Source organism: Euprymna scolopes, chromosome 33 (genome assembly GCF_053919585.1).
Source record: "Euprymna scolopes isolate OS-2025 chromosome 33, ASM5391958v1, whole genome shotgun sequence".
NCBI lineage: Eukaryota > Metazoa > Mollusca > Cephalopoda > Sepiida > Sepiolidae > Euprymna > Euprymna scolopes.
In genome coordinates this window covers 79,687,123-79,709,003 of record NC_136514.1, presented here as the reverse complement: position 1 = coordinate 79,709,003, position 21,881 = coordinate 79,687,123, and the positions used below count along the sequence as shown (strand labels likewise).

The following is a 21,881-nucleotide window of genomic DNA, read 5'->3' as shown; positions in this document are numbered from 1 at the left end:
GTTTGAAGGCTATATCAATGCAGTCTTGTAGAGACAAGGTCCAAAGAATGAGAATATTAAAAAAGATTTCAATCATTTTCAACTACAAAGTATTTATTTACCATGTTGAATCAGGATGTTGAATTGTGTTATGTTTGAATTTTCAAGGTATATACCTCATCATTTTTTTTTACTGAAGATGAGGTAGACCTTGAAAATTTAGAGAACATAACACCACAACACTATTCTGATTCGATACATTATGTTGCTAAATAAATACTTTATAATTGATAATTATTGAATCTTTCAATATTGTCATTTTTATTCTGTCTTGTATCCAATATTGTTTTTTCTACAAGACTGCATTGCCATAGCCTTCAAACACAACTATTTTTTTTTATGTAGAAGAAGAATATCCATCCCAGGATAGGTAAAATTAATTCTCAGAACAGAACAGTTTTGCACAACTTTTATGTCCCCTTTACGAAGATTAAAATAAAAATATAATATTATTAAAGCTTATGTCTAGAATCTTTACTCCAATTTTGACAAAAAATTATCACAGGATTTGAAATCTAGAAAATGTCTAAAATTTAAGACTAAAGATTAAAGAATCTTAAGAAAGCCATCCAAAATCTGCCAGCACGTAAAATGGATGTTGAAACGAATTACAAAAAAATAGATGAGAGTGCTTAGATGTAAAACAGTTGAGGTAGCAGGGTGAATTCACAGGCAGAAAGTCAAGAAAAACATAATAAGCATGGCCTTAAGTAAAATCATAAAGTATTAAACTTATGTCTAGAATCCTTATTCCAATTTTGATCAAAAACTATTACAGGATTTGGATTCTAGAAAATGTGCAAAATTTAAGACTAAAGTTTAAAGAGTCTTAAGAAGAAAGCCATCCAACATATGTGAGGATATTAAAATGGATGTTAAAATGAATATAATTATGAAAGAATGGATAGGAGTACTTAGGTTAGCAGATGTACAACAGTTGGGATAGCAGGATGAACCCACAGGGAGGAAAACCAATAAAACATAAGTAATAAGAATGGCCTTAAGTGAAAGAGGGATAAATAAAAACCTGGCCAGAGATGGGATAGTTTGGAAGTCAATTTCTAAAACCCGTCCTACACCCCCACACTGTAGAGATCCCTAGATGTAAAAGATCTTTCTACTCCAGTAGTTTCTTCCCCAGAACCGCTAGACTTTGGAATTCCATTCCAGGTCCCTGCTTCCCCAACTGTACTGACGTGCAGAAGTTCAAGTGCAACGTGAACCAACATCTTGCTGCCCAAATACCTACATAGTACCCCAGTAGTTGTTGCCCCTGTTAGTAGCCCCCTACACCAAAGTGGCAATGTGCCTTGTATGGGGTGAAAATGTAATAAAAAAAAAAAATTAAAAAAAAAATATGCCAGGATGTAAAACAGAATGACGATTCCCTACTCAGATTTTACATCAGGAGAATGGCCGAATATATAGGACTTCCTTTTGACTTGGGTCGATGGGCTTCATTCTATACGAGTCCCTATATGAATTTGGCGCTACTGATAGTCACTTATCATGAAAGAAAAAAACATTTACTTACAGCTTTTGCCCTGTCTTTGTATTCCATCCATAATTTTTCAATATCTGGAGGGACTGATGCTCCAGACAATTCCAGGGCTTTGATGATATCCATCGTATATCGCTCCTGATCTGGTGTCATGAATGTGTATGCAAAACCTTTATTCCCTGCACGGCCCGTCCGACTGCAAAAGTTTGAAATAGAATTTTTGTTGATCTGTTTAAAACAGCATTTTCTTTGATCTGTCATGTTTAAGTTTAAAATAACATTTTATGAAAATGCAATTTCAAACTTTAGTGCGACAGACCAAATTTGAAATAGCGTTTTTGTAGGTCTGTCATATTCAAGTCTGAAATAGCATTTTTCTTAGTTTTGACATAACATTTTTCATTGGTCGTTAACACTTAAGTTAGCATTTTTTGTCAGTCTGTCAAGCTTATATTGTTAAGTCTAGTTAGTCTCCCTTACATGTTTTAATTTCATCAAAACATGCTTACGACGAGATTTGAACAAGAACTGACGAGACCACACCGTGCTGACGTAGGAGGAGTGGCCATCTTGGCTTTTTGGATATTGTTATATGGAGGTGCACACAAGTCAATGAATAATGTCTTAGTTTTATTCATTTACATCGGTCTTGCGTGTTTCTTTCATGGTAGCAGAGCATAACGTTATGGCTGCTAACTACAAAAATCGACCAATATTAAATGAGGTTATTTATTGATACGTGTGCAGTTGCACATAACAATATTAGTGTTTTCATTACTAAACTTACAGATTAAATGTTTGCTGTTTAATTCTTTTCTTGCCATTGTTTGTAAAATACATAATTTTATTCAAAATTTGATTTTTATTACAAAGTTGCTCTAAACTAACTTGATTTCTGTTCAGAGTTTATCTATATTGCTTTCACATAAACTTCGAAAGATATTTATGCAGTCTATGATAAATTATATTTAAAAATTAAATCAAAAAGTAAATTCTATGGTTGACAGGATAAAGTTTAATCATCACCCTCCATAATAATCATCAAGGCAGAGTGAAGTAAATTTAAAGGAGATTAGAATATGCAGCAAGGATATAATGGAAGCAACTGCTAGTCAAAATAAAAGATCAATTTGTCAGATGCAATCATATATGGGTGTAACCTTTCCCTACCATTGTTCCTTAAATGGAACATAATTTTTTAAATAGCGTAGAATTCATAATTTTATTTCAAATTCGATTTTCATCACATAATTGCACTAAACTAACTTGATTTTAATAGTTCATGTATATTACAAGGTGGAATGATAAAGTTGTCACCTTAAAGAAAACAACCCTCCATATTTATTTTAAAACTTTTTTTTGAAAAAAAAAACAATTCACGTAATTTGTTTATGTAGTAGAGCTGACATTTATTCAAGGTAGCCGTCTTCAACTTTAATCACTACTTTGATACGGGTCCAGAACTAGAAGCATGCCTTTTCCACAAGCGCCGGCAGGAGCTCGGCGAATGATGGTGATCAGGTTGGCTTTGGTGTTGTGGGAGGTCATGTTGGTGATGTTCTTGACGTATGACTAAATGAAGTGGTCCAGCGGGTTCAGGTCAAGTGAGGAGGGGTCCAGTGAGAGAAGGGTACAAAGTCATAGCACTCCTTTTGAAGCCAAGCCTGGCTCTCTTTGGAATTGTGGGCCGGCGCCGAGTCCTGCTACCACACCCAGGGTCTGCTAGTGGCCACCTGATTGCACCAAGGGTCCACCACACTCTTCAGCACATCCAGGTATACTTTGGTGCTGACTTTCAAGCCGACTTTGAAGATGTGAGGTGGCATGATGTGGCCCTCACTTGAAACCATAAGACCATAACTGTGGCCGTAAACTTTGTTTTCATCATCCTGAGCATGTCCCTGGCAATCCAGCGATGCATTTTGAGGGCGCCGGCAATGGTCCTGTTGTCCTAACTTGGATCTGTAGAGAGCATGAGTTGTACAGTGGCGCATCTCTGATCTCGCTCGTTGAACATTGTGTCACTTTCAGACATGATATAAGGCTCCTATCACTCTTGGGATTTGTACATAACAAGCCAACTAGTAGATGGTCTACAACAAAAAAAGAAAACTGGTTTTCATCAAATGGAAATGGAATCATGTCATCTTTTCTAGGGCAACAATTTTATCATTCCACCCTGTCCTTTCACACAAACTACAAAATTTATTTATGTCGTCACCAAGCCATGATAAACTTATATCTAAAAAAAAAATATTAAATTGAAAAGTAAATTATCGGCAGGATAAAGGTTAAGAAGGGACACATTCTTATCAAAAATACTTGCTTTTACATTGATGAACGTAATCTTCGTAGCGATAATAAAAAGAATTGAAAGCCATTTGATTTCTATCGGGCATGCTAAATTTTAATTAAAAATAAAACGTGGATTGTTTTTTTATGAGTAGGGCAAGCTGTCGGTAAGTTAAGATTACTGCTGAAAATGGAAAAGAAAGAAAATGATTTGGATTATTCGAACTAATATTTTCCTCCTGATTGTTGTCTTCACAAGGTTTTCACCGATGTAATTTTTGGCTTTATTTTTTAGATATATCTTTTCAAATATATGTTTTGCCAGTATGGGTTTCGTTTGGTTGTTTTGTTTTATGGCATAAATAATGTTTTTTATGTTATTTAATGCTTGAATCCAGTAATTTTGGAAAAAGGTTTTTATGTTTCAAGTTTTTTATATTTTTAAATATTTCTTTGTGGTGTTTAGTTTTTTTTTCTTTTGTATGGGAAAATTGTTTATGACTTTGTAGAACATGACTGAGTTTTGAAAAGGGAAAGGAAAAAACACATTAATCTTTGGTGCAGTTTACGTCAGAAGGCCAGTATCTTCAGACAGCCTGATCTGGTAGCACCACCTCTGTCGGTCTTGAAGAAGTATTTTCGTTGGCTTGCCATACTTATGTTAGCAGTTTCATTGTCAAAAACTTGTCGATTAAATGCTTGCAACTTAAGAACCGATATGGAATGCTTCATGAATTAGAAATGCGATGTGCTCTTGTTTATTAGAAAATACTTGCTCTTACCCACATCGGTGGACGTAATCTTCGTAATGATTCGGACAATCATAATTGATCACAAGAATAAGATGCTTCACATCTAAACCTCGGGCGGCGACGGAAGTTGCGACCTGACAAACAAAAAAGAAAATGAATGCAACATTTACTAAAAAACTAGACTGGGTGCCCGGCGTTGCCTGGGTGTGTGTTCAGAAAAAAAAAGTGGTATAAGACAGGATCGAACCCATACCACGAAGGAGGAAAATAACATGAGAAAAAAAAAAAAAGATTCTTTAAAATATATCGCCAAACCAGAAGTGGCAAAGGTTTAAATTAAGGCTAGTCAATTGAAAAGAGAAGATGACTTTTCGGAAATATTGGCGAAAAAAGTGACCCCTCCCTGTAGAAAAGTGCCCAGTTGAGGGTAAAGAAATTAATGTTTTTAGCCAATTGTTTGATATTTGTCGTCGGAAGGGTCAAACTTCAAAATGATACTGATCTTGTGAAAATTTGTCGCCTCTGTCGAAAGTTTTAGGCAAACATACATACATACATACATACATTTCAACAGACAGGTGAGATTTATATTATAGAAGATGGCAATATGAGTTTACTCGCTGAAGTACCCTATGTTGGGATTAGTGTTATAATTACAAACTCATTAAATTTATTTAATAGACTACAATAAACTGGATGTAATAAACCAGTGATTTAACATCAATTTAAAGAAGTGTTTATCATACAGATCATTATAATTGGTTTAGCATTCGTTTTATATCATATGTTGGATAGCTTTTAAAAAATTGATTTCCAAACTAAGTTATCTCTGGCCAGGGCTTTATTTACCCTTCTTTCTCTCAAATCCATCCTTATCACTTCCTTACATATTTTCCCTGGCTTACTCCTGTGTGCATGAGTATAAATATTTGTTCGTTATCCTGATGCTTTTGAATTGTTTAAAATTGACCAGGCTATATTAATAAAGGAAATCCAAAACTATATTAGCAATGTATAAAATGTATTTATAATTACATATAATAAATTTATATATACATTAAAAAAAAAAAAAATGTATATATGTAAAAATATTTTTAACCTTTATATATCTAATTTTAAATAAATAAGAATGTAAATATACTAAATACTAATCATAGTGGGGGTGATAAGTAGTTAAATGGATTAATCCTAATCTTATAAATACAAGACTGATAAATTAAAAAATATATCCATTTTAAATGTGGAAATTGATGAATCACACAGGTAAGAAATTCATTTTTATAATATGAAAAGGTTAGTAATTGCAATTAAGAATAGGAAATTGGATCAAATGTTTGTAACATGTCTTCTTCCTAAGATTAAGGGTGGCGGTGTTTGATCAACACTGCTGGGGAGCCATGATGTAATATACTGTTATGTTTTTAAATCCCCAAAACAGTGTTTCATGGTAAACAACTGATGATCCCTTGAAAAATAAATTATTAGTACTATAGTAAATTCGAGAGCGAGTTGGTGCAGTGATTGCAGGTGATTAAATGACTTACTGACTAGATGGTTTTCTAACGAATGATAAAAAATATTTTTTTGTATAGTTTTAAAGGTTAAAAACTTCAAAGACTATATATATATATATATATATATATATATATATATATACGCGCACACACACACATATATATATATATATATTGATTCAATAAAGCGAACTATGGCTGGCTCCACCATTATATCTTAAGTTGCTTCTGTTTGAATCTGTTACGTCTTTACATTGTTCTGCCTTCTATAAACCTAAATTTCTTTTATATTCAAAAAATGGTATTTAAAACATCTCCATATTCTGTTTGATGATCACTTTATATGCTGGTTGATAGACTCTTGGTTAATGTGTAAATCAATTTCAAAAAGCTGTCCAACACATGTCAGCATGTAAAATGGGTATTAAACCAACTATGATGAAGGAATAGATGAGAGTTCTTGAGTTAGTAAATGTAAAACAGTTGAGGTAGCAGGATCATTTCGGTGCTTGCTAAGAAAGAATCGAAAACTGAAACCAAAATTTATGAAGAATTCTTGGTAAAATTATTTATTAAAAAAAAAAACCAAAAAAAAAACCGGATCACTGGAGTTCCATCAGCTATAATTGAAACCAAAACCAAAGTCAAAACTTATGAAGAATTTTTAGTAAAATTATTTATTATAAGAAATGGGTAGGTTGTTGGTTGTTTTTGTTTTACGGCATATCAACCCTTTTCGGGTTATTTAATGCCGAATCCAAAGATTTTGAAGAAAAATTTTTTAATAGAATATATTTGTTGTTTTCAAGTCGGTTTCTATTTAACCCATAGTTGGGACCCTAACATGTACTACCACTCCAGGTCTGAGTGGACCTGGTAGCAATGGCAATTAAAGGATGTCTCCACACTCCCCAGAGCCCGCAAGCTGGGGCCTCACCACTGGATATAGTTTAAGGTCATATCCAGGACCTATAAGAAATGGGAATCCATAATTAAACAACAGTCACTCAGATGTAATCGAGACGCAAAAAATAAATAACACACACGCTATCGTATTAATATATAGTAATGTTAAAAATTAATTAAAATCACGCTCCTTTCCTACTACTAACCCTAAGTACATGTGGCAATACAAAAAATATAGCAATTACATGTAATTTTATGATTTTGCTGATCGGCCTTAAAATTAGTGGTAAAAATTAATTAACTGCTTAAAAAGTTATCATGTACCGAAATGGGATCAGTTTACATTATATTTATATGCACAACTGAACCCCCATTCTAAATTCTAAAATAACGTTTCAGTGTGCTCACACATAATCGCCTAAAAAGTAGAATCTCATATATTTTGGGTATTTTAAATGTAAATGAAAGTTTGTTTTTTTTAAGTTAAACTTCTCAATGTTTGTTCTTCCAAAGTTTTGATAAACTTGTGAAATTTTTATCTATATTTTCACTTGTGCCAAAACCAAACAAAATATAAGGAAACATGAAATATTTCAAAGAATGTGGTGATCAGACAAAACCAGCACCAGAAAAAAAAAATCCAAGCATGTTAAATCTTTGATATTAAAGTGTGAATTCTCTAATAGACGCCACATGGCCATTTATCAAATAGGTGTGAAATTTTTTTTTAAATCTCTGATATTGAATAGGCAAGTGAACTCGAGAATAGTTACTTTGCTTACAATAAAAACTAATGAAAACAAATTAAATTAAGTTTGGAGAGTCTGAGGATTTCCTTGTGTCCAAAAAGATGCCATAAAATTTTAATTATTTCAGAAGAAGCCGATGACAAACACCCCAATGTACAACTGGCGTCAACAAAGTTGTACTTGTTTCATTTTTTATTTGGATTTTTCGTATAAATCTTGGATGATTTCATCTAGAAAATTTAAAAATGGAAGAAGAATGACTCACCAGGAGACGAACGACTCCATTTTTGAAGTCAACAATCGTGCTGTCGCGGTCGTATTGGTCAATACCACCGTGTAAGGACATGCAAGGGTAAGAATGCTTCAGTAATTCTTTCATTAATTCATCAGCATTTTCCTGTTTATCTACAAACACAAGAACACTACCAAGTTCTTGGTAAATGCCTAACAATTCCAATAACTTGAAGAATTTCTGGTCTTCTTCCAGAAGAATCTGAAAAACAAAACAAGATTTTTGCATTTAAAGTTGAATATATCATCCACGATAAGTAAGAAATACTTTTTAAAACCAAAACATACTTTTATCAATGAGTGACATGTTTTTTTGTTTTTTTTTTTCAATAAATAAAGAGGTGAGACGAAATTATCTCCCTCGATTACATATCATGATTGCCAAACTACAGGGTGGTCGCTAGACAAGCAGGAAATTTGTCGAACAACGATTTATTTTTACAAAGTTTTTCAAAGACAAATGTTATATTATACTCATAGATACTCAAAATGTCGTCCGTGCACTTCACTGCAGCGTCTTAACCTGAACATCCCAGCTCATGTGGCGTTTTGAAGGAATCACATTTAATTCATGATCTAAGCTGACCTTCAAATTTCCCGCTTTTTTAGCGATCACCCTGTATTAGAATTTTTATTTGATTTTTTTTATTAATAGCAGCTTTAAATAAGGAGGATGAGAGGAAGTTATCGTCCTTCATTATATATTCTGATTTCAAACTTATCTACCTTATCATCTGGAAAAAATTCAAGAATCTGTACTGGATTTTTGAATAAAGACACTTAAATATAATAATCAATGATTCTCTATTATAATAATGAAAAATATTGAATTTCAAGTGAAACAAAGGATACCTACGTAATTGTCATGTCACAAATAATAGCATATCCAAAAATTATGGAAAATAAGGTAGAAAAATAATTATTCATGAAAAAAGACATTTGTAAAATCTACCGATTTGAATTAGAGAGTTAATAGGGGAGATAATTAAGTTTTCAATTTCTCACAAATCCAATGATTATTTTTTTTTTATAAAAAAAATAAAAATAAAATAAAAATCCAAACATTTAAAGAAGTTACTTTTTAAAAAAAATTCACAAATTATGCATGCGTTATGTTGAATTTTGAATCTTGTGAACTAATTTGGGAATTTGGACGGAATTTCGAATAACCAATATTCATCTCAAAAATTCCGAAACGTGAACACAAAATTATGCCACTTTTTTTTTTTTTTTAAAGAGGGTGTCCATTTAAAAATAATTCTGACTCAGATAAAGTATTTTCTGAAAAGAATTGAGAAAAATAAAACTAATTTCATATAAATCAACTCCTGGCCAATGCCATATAGCTACAACTAGTTAAAAATATAAAATAAACAAAGAAAAACATGGATTGACAATTGACAACAATGAGTATTTATAACATAAAATGTAATTCGATTTAATTCCTTTCACTGGATAAAAATTATAACAACAGCTTAAAAAAGCAGGGGACACAACTCTGTATTGGTCAATACAGAGCTATCAGTTTAACACTACTACCAAAAAATGTTGAGTAAGTAAAGCGATCTGCCCCAGAAAAAAACAATGGGTATTTATAGAATAAAATGTAATTCGATTTAATTCCTTTCACTAGAAAAGAATTATTGGTTCTTGCCCAGAATTCAACCTAACAAAAAAACAAAAATACAGAAAAATCTTCATGATGTATGTTCTGGTCACAGAACAAAAAATGCCATATTCCAAAAATCATGTAAATTAGTCATTACTTGTTTTTTTTTTATATAAATACTATTTTTTATGAATAATAGTAAATCATAGCCATTACAAGGCTGATTTTAATCTCTATTTCTGTCTTAGTAGGTCAAATTGAGTTGTCTCATTTTATTTATTAAAATATAGTGGAGCAAGACACACCATCCTCAGTTCCTCATAGAATTTTATTATTTAGTATCAAAACCCAACAAACTACTTGATCAATTCATATGATTTTTGGAATATGACATCTTCATTCTGTGATGAGCATGTACATCATATTTTTCTACATTTTTGTTTTTCATGCAGGTTGAATTCTAGACAATAATCAAATTATTTAAATATAGACATCATCTTAAAAAAAAAAACAGAGGACATAACACTGTATTGGTCAATACAGAGCTACAACCTTTGTTTGGGACAAAAAATACATTTCAAGTAAAAACACCACCAAGCAATGCCAGATGGGTAGAGCTAGATATTAATAAATTTGAGAGTTAAAAAAATATAAGAGTCTGTTCTGTAAACACTTACAACGTGTTGTTCAACATCTTTGCAGACGACACTTCGTCCTCCAACTTGGACTTCGATTGGTTTTGTGAGAATCCGTCTGGCGAGTGCTTCCATTTGTCGAGGGAATGTGGCAGAAAACATCACCAATTGACGATCGGGACGAATGTTATCGACGATCCTCATCACCTGCAAATGGAAAATTACAAACACACACACATATATATAATCCTCGCGTGGATGAAATGCGGAATATTCCGTGTAGCTCAATTGCCATTTTTATAACTTATATATATATATATTAGTTTGGGGTTATTTTCCAAAAGGTGAGGTAACCAGTGAAGTATAACAAGATTAATACAAGAGTGCTCAATACTGAGGTAGAGCAGGGTATACTTTAATTTATTTTTACATAAGCAGGAGTAATGTGTTGCTACACAGTCATGAGCATGGTTCAGTCTTCTAGTATTTAGTGACTAGAGACCTTTTCAGACAATCACGCTTACATTAAGGGAATCAGTAACGAATCTGAAAATCATCTTGCAGTAAGAAAGTTTTTATGAAGAAGAAGAACAGGGGTGGGGTTCAGCTGTGAGTGTTCATCTCCTAACCCCAACACATACCAATCAACCTTGTTTTACTCACAACTCACAGCTGAACCCCACCCCTGTTCTCCTTCTTTATAAAAACATTCTTACTGCAAAATAACATTCAGATTCCTTACTGATTGCCTTAATGTAAGCGTTGTTGCCTGAAGAGGTCTCTAATTACTAAATACTAGAAGACCGAAACATGCTCATGACTGTGTAGCAACACATTACTGCGTATGTTAAAAACAAATTAAAGTAATATATATATATATATATATATATATATATATATATATATATATATATATATATATACACACACATTTATTCCAGGTTAAAAATATCCAAAAGTTTTGATTTGGTTTTTAGCTGGTAAAAATTAAAAACAAAACAGCTGAACTTAACAGAGAAAGTGGAATAAAACATTACTCCTGCTGTTATTTAGGCATGCACAAAATTAAATTCAAAGTCACTATATTTTTAACCTTCCATATCCATCTGCTTGTCGCTCAGATGGTAACAGCGCTGGAGAGATAAATAGAGACAAAGGCTAAACCCTTCGGTTTCAATTCTAGCAGATAGTACTGAAGTCATATTTTTAAATAACTTTTGAAATCATTACTACATATTGAATAATATCAATAGAGAATTGACTCTATAATAAAATATCTACATGAATTAAAATATAATATTTATGCATATTTTATGATCAAGCAACGCTGGGTGGCCTGCTAGTATATATATATATATATATATAAAATATAAAGCTGAACGTCTGCGTGTGTGTCTGGTCACGAATAGGCTCCTATATGGTTGACTATTATAGAAAACTAATCACATATAATGATAGATGTATCGAGACACAGAAATGGGTATGTTTGATCTTGCATAATGATGATTCATTAAAATTGTGGGGTCTGCGTATGCGCCTGGTCCACAAAGTATGGAAATAAAAAATTAAAAAAAAACGTTTACAAGTGTTTTTGATATAGATGTACATAATAATACTTTGATAAGGATGTTTTAACTTAAATAAGGATGGTATAATAAAATTGTGGGGTCTGCGTTTGTGCCTGGCCTTCATAGAATGGAAATAGGCACAAAGTTTAATAAAAACTTTTCATATCTATCTGCGTAAGTATACTTTGATAATTATGTTTCAGTTTGAAGAAATATAGTATAATAAAATTATGGGGTGTTCGTTCGCGCCTAACCTCCATAGAATTGAAATATGTCACAAAGTTTAACAAGGTTTTTTAATATAGATCCACAGAATATTGTGATAAGTGTTTCAGTGTGAACAGGTATGGTATAATAAATTATGGGGTTTATCTATTTTATTTTTACTTTCATCATATTTTGCTTTGGTTTTGATACCCCCAAATTCGAAGCTATCTCTTTATAACCCTTCCTTTTCATAACTTATCATACTTTCATAAATCAGAGTCCAGTTTCTGTAAGCTGTTTTTGAACCCAGTCAACGACGGGTACTTTTGCTAGTATATATATATATATATTTTTTTTTTTATCGTTTATAAACTTATGTAGATTTCTTGATTTTTTAGGGCATTTTTATATATATATGTGTGTGTGTGAGAGAGATCCAGATACTGAACTAATATGTACAAGGCGTGTTTGAATCAATTCCCACTTTATTTATGCTGCTATATATTCATTTGTTTACGACTGAATTAGTTCAACCAGGTCATAATGGGTTAAGTTAAATCCAAGGTCCACTTTCAACTCTTTGGAGAGACATGGTTATGAACGTACCATACCAAAGCAGCACTTACCCTAGGAGGGTTGAAACAGCTTCCTTTAAAAGGAGGAAATTTCATGGGTGTATGAAATTCACAAGTGGTCCCCAGTTACATTATCAACCTGCAATCATGAAGAAGGCATTAAGAAGAAAAAAAAGGTGTGGTCTGTTGTCTCACCTGTGGCTCGAATCCCATATCAAACATTCTATCGGCCTCATCCAACACAACATATGTACATCGTCTGAGATTTGTCACACGACCTGAGAAAAAGATGTTATTGCAAAAAGCAAAAAGTTAGACATGTTGGATTATCTGTCAATACTTTGGACTGACTCTGTAAGTACTTAAATCCTCTTATTACAAGTATGTACTGATTTTTTCTTTTTTGTGCTATACCCAAGAAATATCTGAAAAATTAAAGAAACATTTAAAAGCTATGGGTAAACATGATTGACAACATGAATTATTTTAAAACAAATATAATTGGGAAATTAGTAGTGCTTGGACGATTAATCGGAATTGGGAATTGGAAAAAAAGCAGAAGTTTTAGAGGTAATGTATTGGAAAAATTTGTACCTATTCTGATGCCAAAAACGATTCTTTTAATTATCTTTTTTATTTGATTTTGTTTAAACAAAATCTTCCATAGTTGGTACTAATAATAAAATAATAAATATTTATTGATTTTAAACTACCAGTAAAACTTAAATCTATACATCATCCCCTACAAGTGTGTTTTTACATTGAGAAAATATTTGCACAATTAACATTTTTTTTTTTTATGGTAATCAGGAAAAATAACAATTCTATAGTAATATATTTAGAGATTTGTAAAGAATTGGAATTGGTATCAGAATAATACTGGAATCATCTCATCACTAGAAATTAGGTAAAAAAAAATTTATTTTCGTTTACTGACTCATTTATGATGGATTTGCGTTCAAAAATTTTATTTCTAATATTATTATTGCCTTTGTTTTTATACTTTAATTGAAATTTGAGACAGACATTATTTTCTATTCAGCAGTTTAAAGACTTCAAAATTACTTTCAACTTTCGAAGTGTAATGATAGTAAAATCAAGTCAGCCATTTAAATATATTATTAGCACATATTTTGTCCCTCCCGACCGTCATATCAGAGAACCCACTTTTAATTTAATGATTCAAAATAGAATTTAAAATACAGAACCCCTTTAATCCCTTCCAGGCCGATATTTTACTTCCTGTAAATAAACAAGATATCTCGTTACCTTATTACTTTACTAACAACCAAATATGAAGTAAAATATGGAGTGACCGTTGCAGCAGATATTATTGTTTTTCTTGCTGCTTCTCATGCTGGTACTAGACTCTTTAGCTTGTCACAAACAAGCAACAGTTATAACCAGTTGACTTTGAATGAATGCTTTAAATGAACATTAAAAAATGATTCGATTAATAGAAGAAATAAGTACTTCTGCATTTACTGATTCGCGATTTCCACAAAGTTATTCGGGTGTCCATGGCAGATGACGAGAATAACTAGAAATGGTCGATTGCAATGCAATGGGAGGAACACTTAGGCCGACCTCAATGGTAAAAACGAATAACAAAGGAGAAAGCGATATGAAATGCTTTGTCGGGCTTTAACCAATGAGAATTTAAACGGACATTTTTTTTTTATATATAAATTGGAAGAAAAATAAATAAAAAATTAAAGTAAATTCTTAGCATTACAAGTTGATTTTTTTCTTTTCAGATAATTGTTATTTTATCAACTTGCATGAAAAGAGCTATATAAAAGATGCTTAAAACTGTTTGAATTATGCAACTACCATCAGTAGTTCAAAAGTTATGAGAATTTTAAGTGCCAAAATTTAGGCTTTTCCGTGGACATTTTTCTTTAGAAAAAGTGGGCTAAATTACAGACTTCAACATTTCAAGAAATTTGTTAATTTCGCCACCATTTATTTATTTTTTAAGCTATTCTCATAAAACTTGGCATTCTTATGTAAATTTATGTGCTCTTTCTAATTATATAGTCAAATTTGATGTATCTTTTTACCATAAGCCATGAATTATAAATTAAGATGTACAAATTTCAATTTTTTTTTTAAACTGGTGCATGGTGTCATACAGTGGGTGTCTATTTATGAACAAAACTAAGTATTATAGTAGTATTTAAATATAGCTTTATTGAGAGCAGGCATTTTCCTGTCTCCTCACCAAAGGAGAGCTTCATCTTGGGTGTAGCCATTGAATGCCTAAAGAGCATTCATGGCTTGTATTTACTACTCTCTTCAGAGAAAAAAAAAATTGAGTAGATATGAATTAATCTCAGAAATAAATCGAAGAAAATTTTTCATATAGATTTTGGATTTCTGTAAAAGATGGAAATTCCCATAGTTGACCAAAAATTATGCCTTTTGGGACCAGTCCAATTTTCAATTTTGTAAATCCTCTATCTGGCTCAAAATATACCCCTATTTTCTTAGATGTAACCATAAATCGTACTCTATGTGAATCCTTGATGTAGCTTTCACAGTACCAGGATACCAGGAATTCTGATAAGCAACAACTATATATTCATCAGTTGATGGTAATTTTTGTCATTTCTATTGTTGTTTTACTGAAAATTCAATTATATAAACAAAGAAATAAAACGGTAATTTTTTACCTTGTTTCCACCTTAACATTTAAAAAGATTACTTTTATAGATTTTAGGGCATGCTGAAAACAAATATCGCATTTAAATTTTCTGCAAATAAGTAGTTTTCCAGATATTAAGCAATGTCATTTCTTATGTTATCGCTGGTGGCCATCTTGGTATGCGCAAGCGTGCAAACGTAATCCCAAGAAACTATGCACAAACACACATACCAATGCAGTAATACAAAGTAATAGTATAGTTCCAGTTTTGGACAGACAGATACCAACTCTCCATTTCTAATAGAAGTCTCAAGTGTACAGGATTTTAAACTGTTTATTTTTCTTCTTTATTCAAAACTAGCTGTACTAAGTCATGCGTTGTAGTGGCTGATTTTGTTTAAATGAAAAAAAAAAAAAAAGACAAAATGTATTTTTTTATAAGTAAATAGTGTGGTAAACTGGTTTTATTTTCATTATAAAAATATATCCTAATTTTCGCACATGGTTTTTGATAGAAAACAGTTTATTCAAATTTAAATAATGATAATGTCCGTAAATATTTTGGTTTCTCCTCAGTATTGTATCGAAAATCGAAAAAATGATGTTCAAGTGTAAGCAACAGTATCTTTTGAATAGCCATGTTGCGTTCACGCAAAAACTATTGGGTATGAGTTAATAAATACAGAAAATAGTTTATTATTTATATATTTATTTATTTGTGAACTGTTATCCTCATATCTTATGGTTGTTGTTTCCCAAAGTTTTGGCCAACTATTCCTCCGGCCTTTAAAGTAAATTCTTAGCATTACAAGTTGATTTTTTTCTTTTCAGATAATTGTTATTTTATCAACTTGCATGAAAAGAGCTATATAAAAGATGCTCATGAAACTTGGAACTCTTATGTAAAATATGGAGTGACCGTTGCAGCAGATATTAATAAAGTGATTAACTGCAACTGGATAGGAATGCTGAATCTGTCAACTGTATCCTCAGCAATTACTGGCCTCCATAGCTGTGGTCATCTCACCACGATTTTGGCCAACTAATCCTCTGGCTGGCTTTGGGTAGGATTGAAACCACTACCTTCAGAAAATGCTCACATGGAACCATAAAGATTTAACAGTTGTATCCACTGCACTACGGGCCTTCAGAGTAGTTGGCCAAAAACGTCAGACAACAACTAGTATGGATCGCAGTAGTTATCCCATCATCGATTAACCACCTGACAAAGGCCAGTGGAATAATTGGCTGAAACGTTGTGAACGTTTCAGCCAATTTCACTTCCTACGGCCTTGTAACGTAGCAGTAAGATCTCATGTTTTCTTTCACTTTCTTTTCCGCCTTTGGGTTGGTTATGTGTTTGAGCCTCCCTCCTTACTAACACTTTAAAAAGATGAGGATAACAGGCCACAAATAAAGAAAGAAAAAATAAATATACAAATTACTAATGTCAAGAATTCAAGTAAATAAAGAAGCTAAGAAAATAGTTGTAAAGATAACAGTCTGGAAATAAAAAAGTAAACAAATAAATCAATAAATAAAAAAAGTCTAATAATAACTCATTTCAAGAATTCCAATAATTCAAATGTGGTTGTTATCATTTTAATGTGTGAATACATAATTAAATGCGGAATGACAAATAGGTAGCTGACATTTTATTTTTTTTAGCAATCTATTTTAGCGAGCCAAAGTGACCAACGAACAGCATGCAAGAGAAAAACTTGCAATAAATGAATATTTGTACTGGAGTTTTTGTTTTCTTAATTTCATTCATCCAGAGGAAGTTTCGAAATAAAAACGAAATGTTGATTAACACATAACTCGTTTTGTCCATTTTTATTTCTCTCTCTCTCTCTATATATATATATAGATAGATAGATAGAGGGAGAGAGATTTTTATGGCACATGTCACGTGATCAAAACAAATATAGTCAATATCATTGCTTTGTTTAATCTGTGAATACGTAATTAAATGTAGAGTGACAGTTACTTAACTGAATATTTGTTTTTTCTTTGTAGCAATCTATTTTAGCAAGCCGAATGAAAACACGGACACAAACCACATGCAAGAGAAGAAGTCGTAGTGAGAGAAAGAACAACAGAAAGGGATGGGACGAATGAATATAGATAGTGAGTGTAGAAGAAACATTTGTACGTACGATTAATACCATAGAATGTAATGAATTTCTGTATCACATAATGCAATGTAAATACGGATAGTTATAAATTAATTAATATAGAAAATGAGTTGTCAAAGAAACAAAATAATATGTATGCCAATGACGCCATATTTAAAAATCACTAACTGTTCGTTTTATATAGTGAAGATGCGAATAATGTAATAGAAGTTTCAGAGCTCAGCCAATCAGAATGGACGAAATTTGTCAAAGGAGATATTATTATTTATGAATAGGAAAATGTAAAGATTATGCTATGTTTATGTATCTAATAACTAGTTAGTGGTAGAGCAATCACAGTATCGTAGGAAAATTTAGAATTGGTAGCGGTGAGAGCACTAAATATTGAGGGAGAACAAGCTGCGCATGCATGTGAGATGACGCCACAAAAATAATAAAGAAATAATGTGAGAAGCGTGAAGTGCCAACATTGCCTTCACATTTTCGCCAAGTTTCAGAAAAATCTAATGGATGGGGCAAAAGTTATGGGTAAAAAGTGTCATTTTTGCAATTTTGGGGAATTTGTGACCACTTTTGAGCTCTTGGGAATGCCGAATCCCAGTGAGAATGATGCAGTTTCACGCCTTAAGACATGTATATTTGAATTCAGCACCATGGAAAACCACTATATAGACATACATATCAAGTTCTTGAGTAATATGAAAAAAGAGCTCCAAAAAGGCATGTTTTTTAGCCTTAAAATCCTAGAGGAATGCGAACCAGAATTTTGCCAAGGTCACCCATACTGAATTTATATTAAGAACAATGGCTTCCACATTTTGGCCACGTTTCAGGAAAATCTAATGGATGGATCAAATGCTATAGGGCAAAAAGAGTCATTTTTACCTCGTTTGAGCCCTTGGAGATGCCGAATCCCAGTGTAAATGGATAACAGTGCAGTTTCAGGCCTTAACACATGTATATTTGAGTTGACCACCATGAAAAACCACTACATAGTCAGACATATCAAGTTTTTGTTGAGAAATATAATAAAAAATCATAAAAAGAGGTATTTTTAGCACTAAAAGTCCCCGGGGTTGCGAACCAGAATTTTGCCAGGGTCACCCATACATTATATGAAGAACAATGGGCTCAAAATTTGGACAAGTTTTAAAAAAAAGTCTAATGGATGGATCAAAAGTTATGGGGCAAAATGTGTCATTATCTGGCAATAGTCCGGACTAATGGACGCACGGAAGCACGGATGCCACTGAAAACATAGGTCCCTCTCTGAAATCGGGGGACCAAAAATAGGAACTACTTCCTCTGTAGATATTGCAATTGCGATGGTGTTGCTTGTCAGATGTACCAATTTATTATCACAAGAGAATGTGTCTGCAAAGGTGGTCGAAAGCTACATAAGATAGCCTAGATGTATCCAATTTGTATGTGGCATCTGTTGTTGCAAACCTACGATATTTTGGTCCAGAGGAAAATTTCTGCAGTCATTTTATTATATAGGAGATAAACAAAAACGTTTTTTTTCACTGATTCAAGAACTTAAAACCCTTAAAAAATATATCAATTGACCAACGTTAAAAATTTTAAAAATTAAAAAAAAAAAGAAGTAGGGTCATTTCTTACCGTTGTTAGCTGCCAACATATCAATCATCCGACCTGGAGTGCACACGATGATTTCACAACCTCTTTTTAGTTCGGCAATTTGTTCAGAAATACCCGTACCGCCATAAACACAAACTGCATGCAAACCAAGAGACTTGACAAATTTCTTGCATTCAGATGTTATTTGCATTGCAAGTTCTCGTGTAGGTGTCATGATCACGGCTGTGGAAATAAAATAAAACCAAAGAAATGTCAAAAAAGATGTTGATATTAATCTGAATTATTAATATAGAAAGTAGAATTATTATTAATATGGAAGTAAAATCAAATTTATGTTTCTGTATTTTTTAGATGAGATTAATTATTCGTATCATTTGGATTTTTGGACTACTGTTCTCATCTTGAGTATCATTTTTACAATGTTTCTTCTGTTCTCATTTTAGTGAAATTTTTACATTTTAGTCAATGTAACTTCTAACCTGCTTCAAGTCTGAAATTTGCATAGAATTTCGAATGGAGCCCTTTATTTATGCATCTATGTTACCGCACTATTTTCTTAATAGCATTTTCAAGTTAAATTAAATTTGTACAATATTTTTGTTTATTCAATTGTTAAGTGAAAGTACAAAATAGTTATAAAACACTCTCCCCATGTTAAGAATAGCTTTCTAAATAATAAGCTTATTATTTTAGTGCAGTAACATAGATGCACTATTTAATCCACAGGGTAGCATGTTCTCTTTCCGTCAACTATGACTGGTTAGAAGTCAGTGCAGGCGACACTCAAAATATAATTGTGAACTACTTCGGACTTCTACCAACACATGCCTGATGGAAAGAGAGCATGCTACTCTTATGGATTAGATAAAGGGTTCTGTTCGAAATTCTGTGCAGATTTCCCAGAGTTCAACAGAAAAATTTGAGAATCTTTCTGTTGAACTATGGAAATCTGCACACAATTTCGAACAGATCCCTTTATCTTTAATAAGTGTAGCATGCTCTCTTTCCATCAGCCATGGAAGAAGTCCGAAGTAATTTGCAATTATATTTTGAGTGTTGCCCACACTGATTTCTACCCAGTTCAACAGACAGATTTCCGAGTTCAACAGGAAGATTTCCGAGTTCAACAGGAAGATTTGCATTAAAGGAAGAGAGAGCGTAAAAAGTCTGTATAAAAAACATTTTATTGATTGCTCATTAATGAAAATGTTAAGCTAAGAATGAATATTACCAAGACCGTTGATGATTCGTATTATTTGGATTCTTCTAATGTTTTTACGTTTCCGTTGACAAAACAAAACAAAGAATACAACTATTAGTGCTACTACTACGACAACTATGTAAACAAAAAATACAACTATTAGTTATATTACTATAATTACTATATTGATAAAAGATACAACTAATAGTACTACTACTACAGCTACTATATCAAAAAGCCAAAAACTATATGGTCCCCCGACTTATGCCTTGAATTTTAGGAGAAAAATAAAAATTAGCCCCAAAAGGTGTTTTTGCCCCTAAAACACACTGGGGTTCAAACCTCAGAATTTTCCCATGGTCAAATATTATGTTTCCCGATGGATATCCATGTGGTCTTGCTTTTGGGTAATTTTCAGCAAAATTTAATGGTTGGAAAAGATTCTATGTTCCAAAAAGTGCTATTTTGAGCCATTTTGACCCCTTTTGACCTCCAGGGGACACAACTAGAATTTTCCCAGAGTCAAATATTACGTTTTCAGATGTATATCTATGTGATCTTGCTTTTGGATAACTTTTAGCAAACTTTAATGGTCGGAAAAGATTTTATGTCCCGAAAAGTGCTATTTTTTGGCCATTTTGACCTCTTTTGATCTCCTTGTGACGCAAGCAGAATTTTTATAAAAAATCCAAGAATGCTACATTTCCTCCCTTGGGTAGTTGTAACTTCATGCAAAATTTCAGAAAAATATAAGGAGTAGTTATTGAGAATTTTGGGAACAAACGGAAGAGAGTGAATTCTAAGGTCCAAATCCGACGAAGTCGGTGGACCGACAAAAGATTTAACTATTAGTACTACTACTATGGCAACTATATAAACAAAAGATACAACTATTAGTGCTACTACTATAATTACTATAGTGATAAAAGATACAACTAATAGTAGTACTACTATGGCAGCTACAATTATGATTACTTACAACCAACTGTTCTGAAGATAGTAGTATCAAGTGTCAAAAAGGTATCGTTTTAAGGTAAAAGGTTAGGAGTCAGAGTGAAATAAATGTTGACTCACCAATAGGTCCGTCTCCTTCTTCCAGATCCGGTTGATCCATAATATGTCTGAACATGGGTAGTAAAAAGGCAACAGTCTTCCCACTTCCAGTTTTGGCAATCCCGATTAAATCTCTTCCTGACATAATTGCAGGAATCGCTTGAGACTGAATTGGTGTTGGCCTCTCATAATTATGTCTGGATTGTAAAGAGAGGTGAAAAGAAAAATCAAGGGTATAATTTGGACCAGCAAGATGAACAGATGTTACCAGGGCAGAATGAACTTTCGGTTATAGTCAGCTAACATACTTCCTAACTTCCAGCATAGCTCTACCGGAAGTGGTGACAAAGCAAATAAGTTCTTTTGCTTTTATTGTTCTTCAGTATTTCTATTGCGAAGCGATTTATTGAAATGAAATAGATGAAAAGGACATTATTGAAAAGTATGCAATAAAAATTAACAAAAATATAAAAAGATAAAAATAACACAGTCTTTATTTGCACTTTTAATAACAAAATTAAAAAATAAGTTTTTATTTTGTTTGAAGTTTTATAATAAATATATATTTATAAAATTATAAAAATACCAGTTTTTTGTTTGAA

The 21,881-nt window shown here is 32.3% G+C and overlaps 1 protein-coding gene across 2 annotated transcripts in view; it reads right to left on the bottom strand.

The window, feature by feature from the left end:
- LOC145258316 (putative ATP-dependent RNA helicase DDX46) overlaps nucleotides 1-21,881 on the bottom strand; it is a 97,739-nt gene that overhangs the window by 11,751 nt on the left and 64,107 nt on the right. For both annotated transcript variants that reach the window (XM_080116398.1, XM_080116399.1), the window contains 7 exons: nucleotides 21,301-21,476; nucleotides 19,047-19,247; nucleotides 12,834-12,916; nucleotides 10,331-10,495; nucleotides 8,019-8,246; nucleotides 4,615-4,718; nucleotides 1,574-1,736 (listed from right to left, as the gene is read on the bottom strand). In XM_080116398.1, coding sequence (XP_079972524.1) covers nucleotides 1,574-1,736; nucleotides 4,615-4,718; nucleotides 8,019-8,246; nucleotides 10,331-10,495; nucleotides 12,834-12,916; nucleotides 19,047-19,247; nucleotides 21,301-21,476 — 1,120 coding nt within the window. The remainder of the gene's footprint in view (nucleotides 1-1,573; nucleotides 1,737-4,614; nucleotides 4,719-8,018; nucleotides 8,247-10,330; nucleotides 10,496-12,833; nucleotides 12,917-19,046; nucleotides 19,248-21,300; nucleotides 21,477-21,881) is intronic.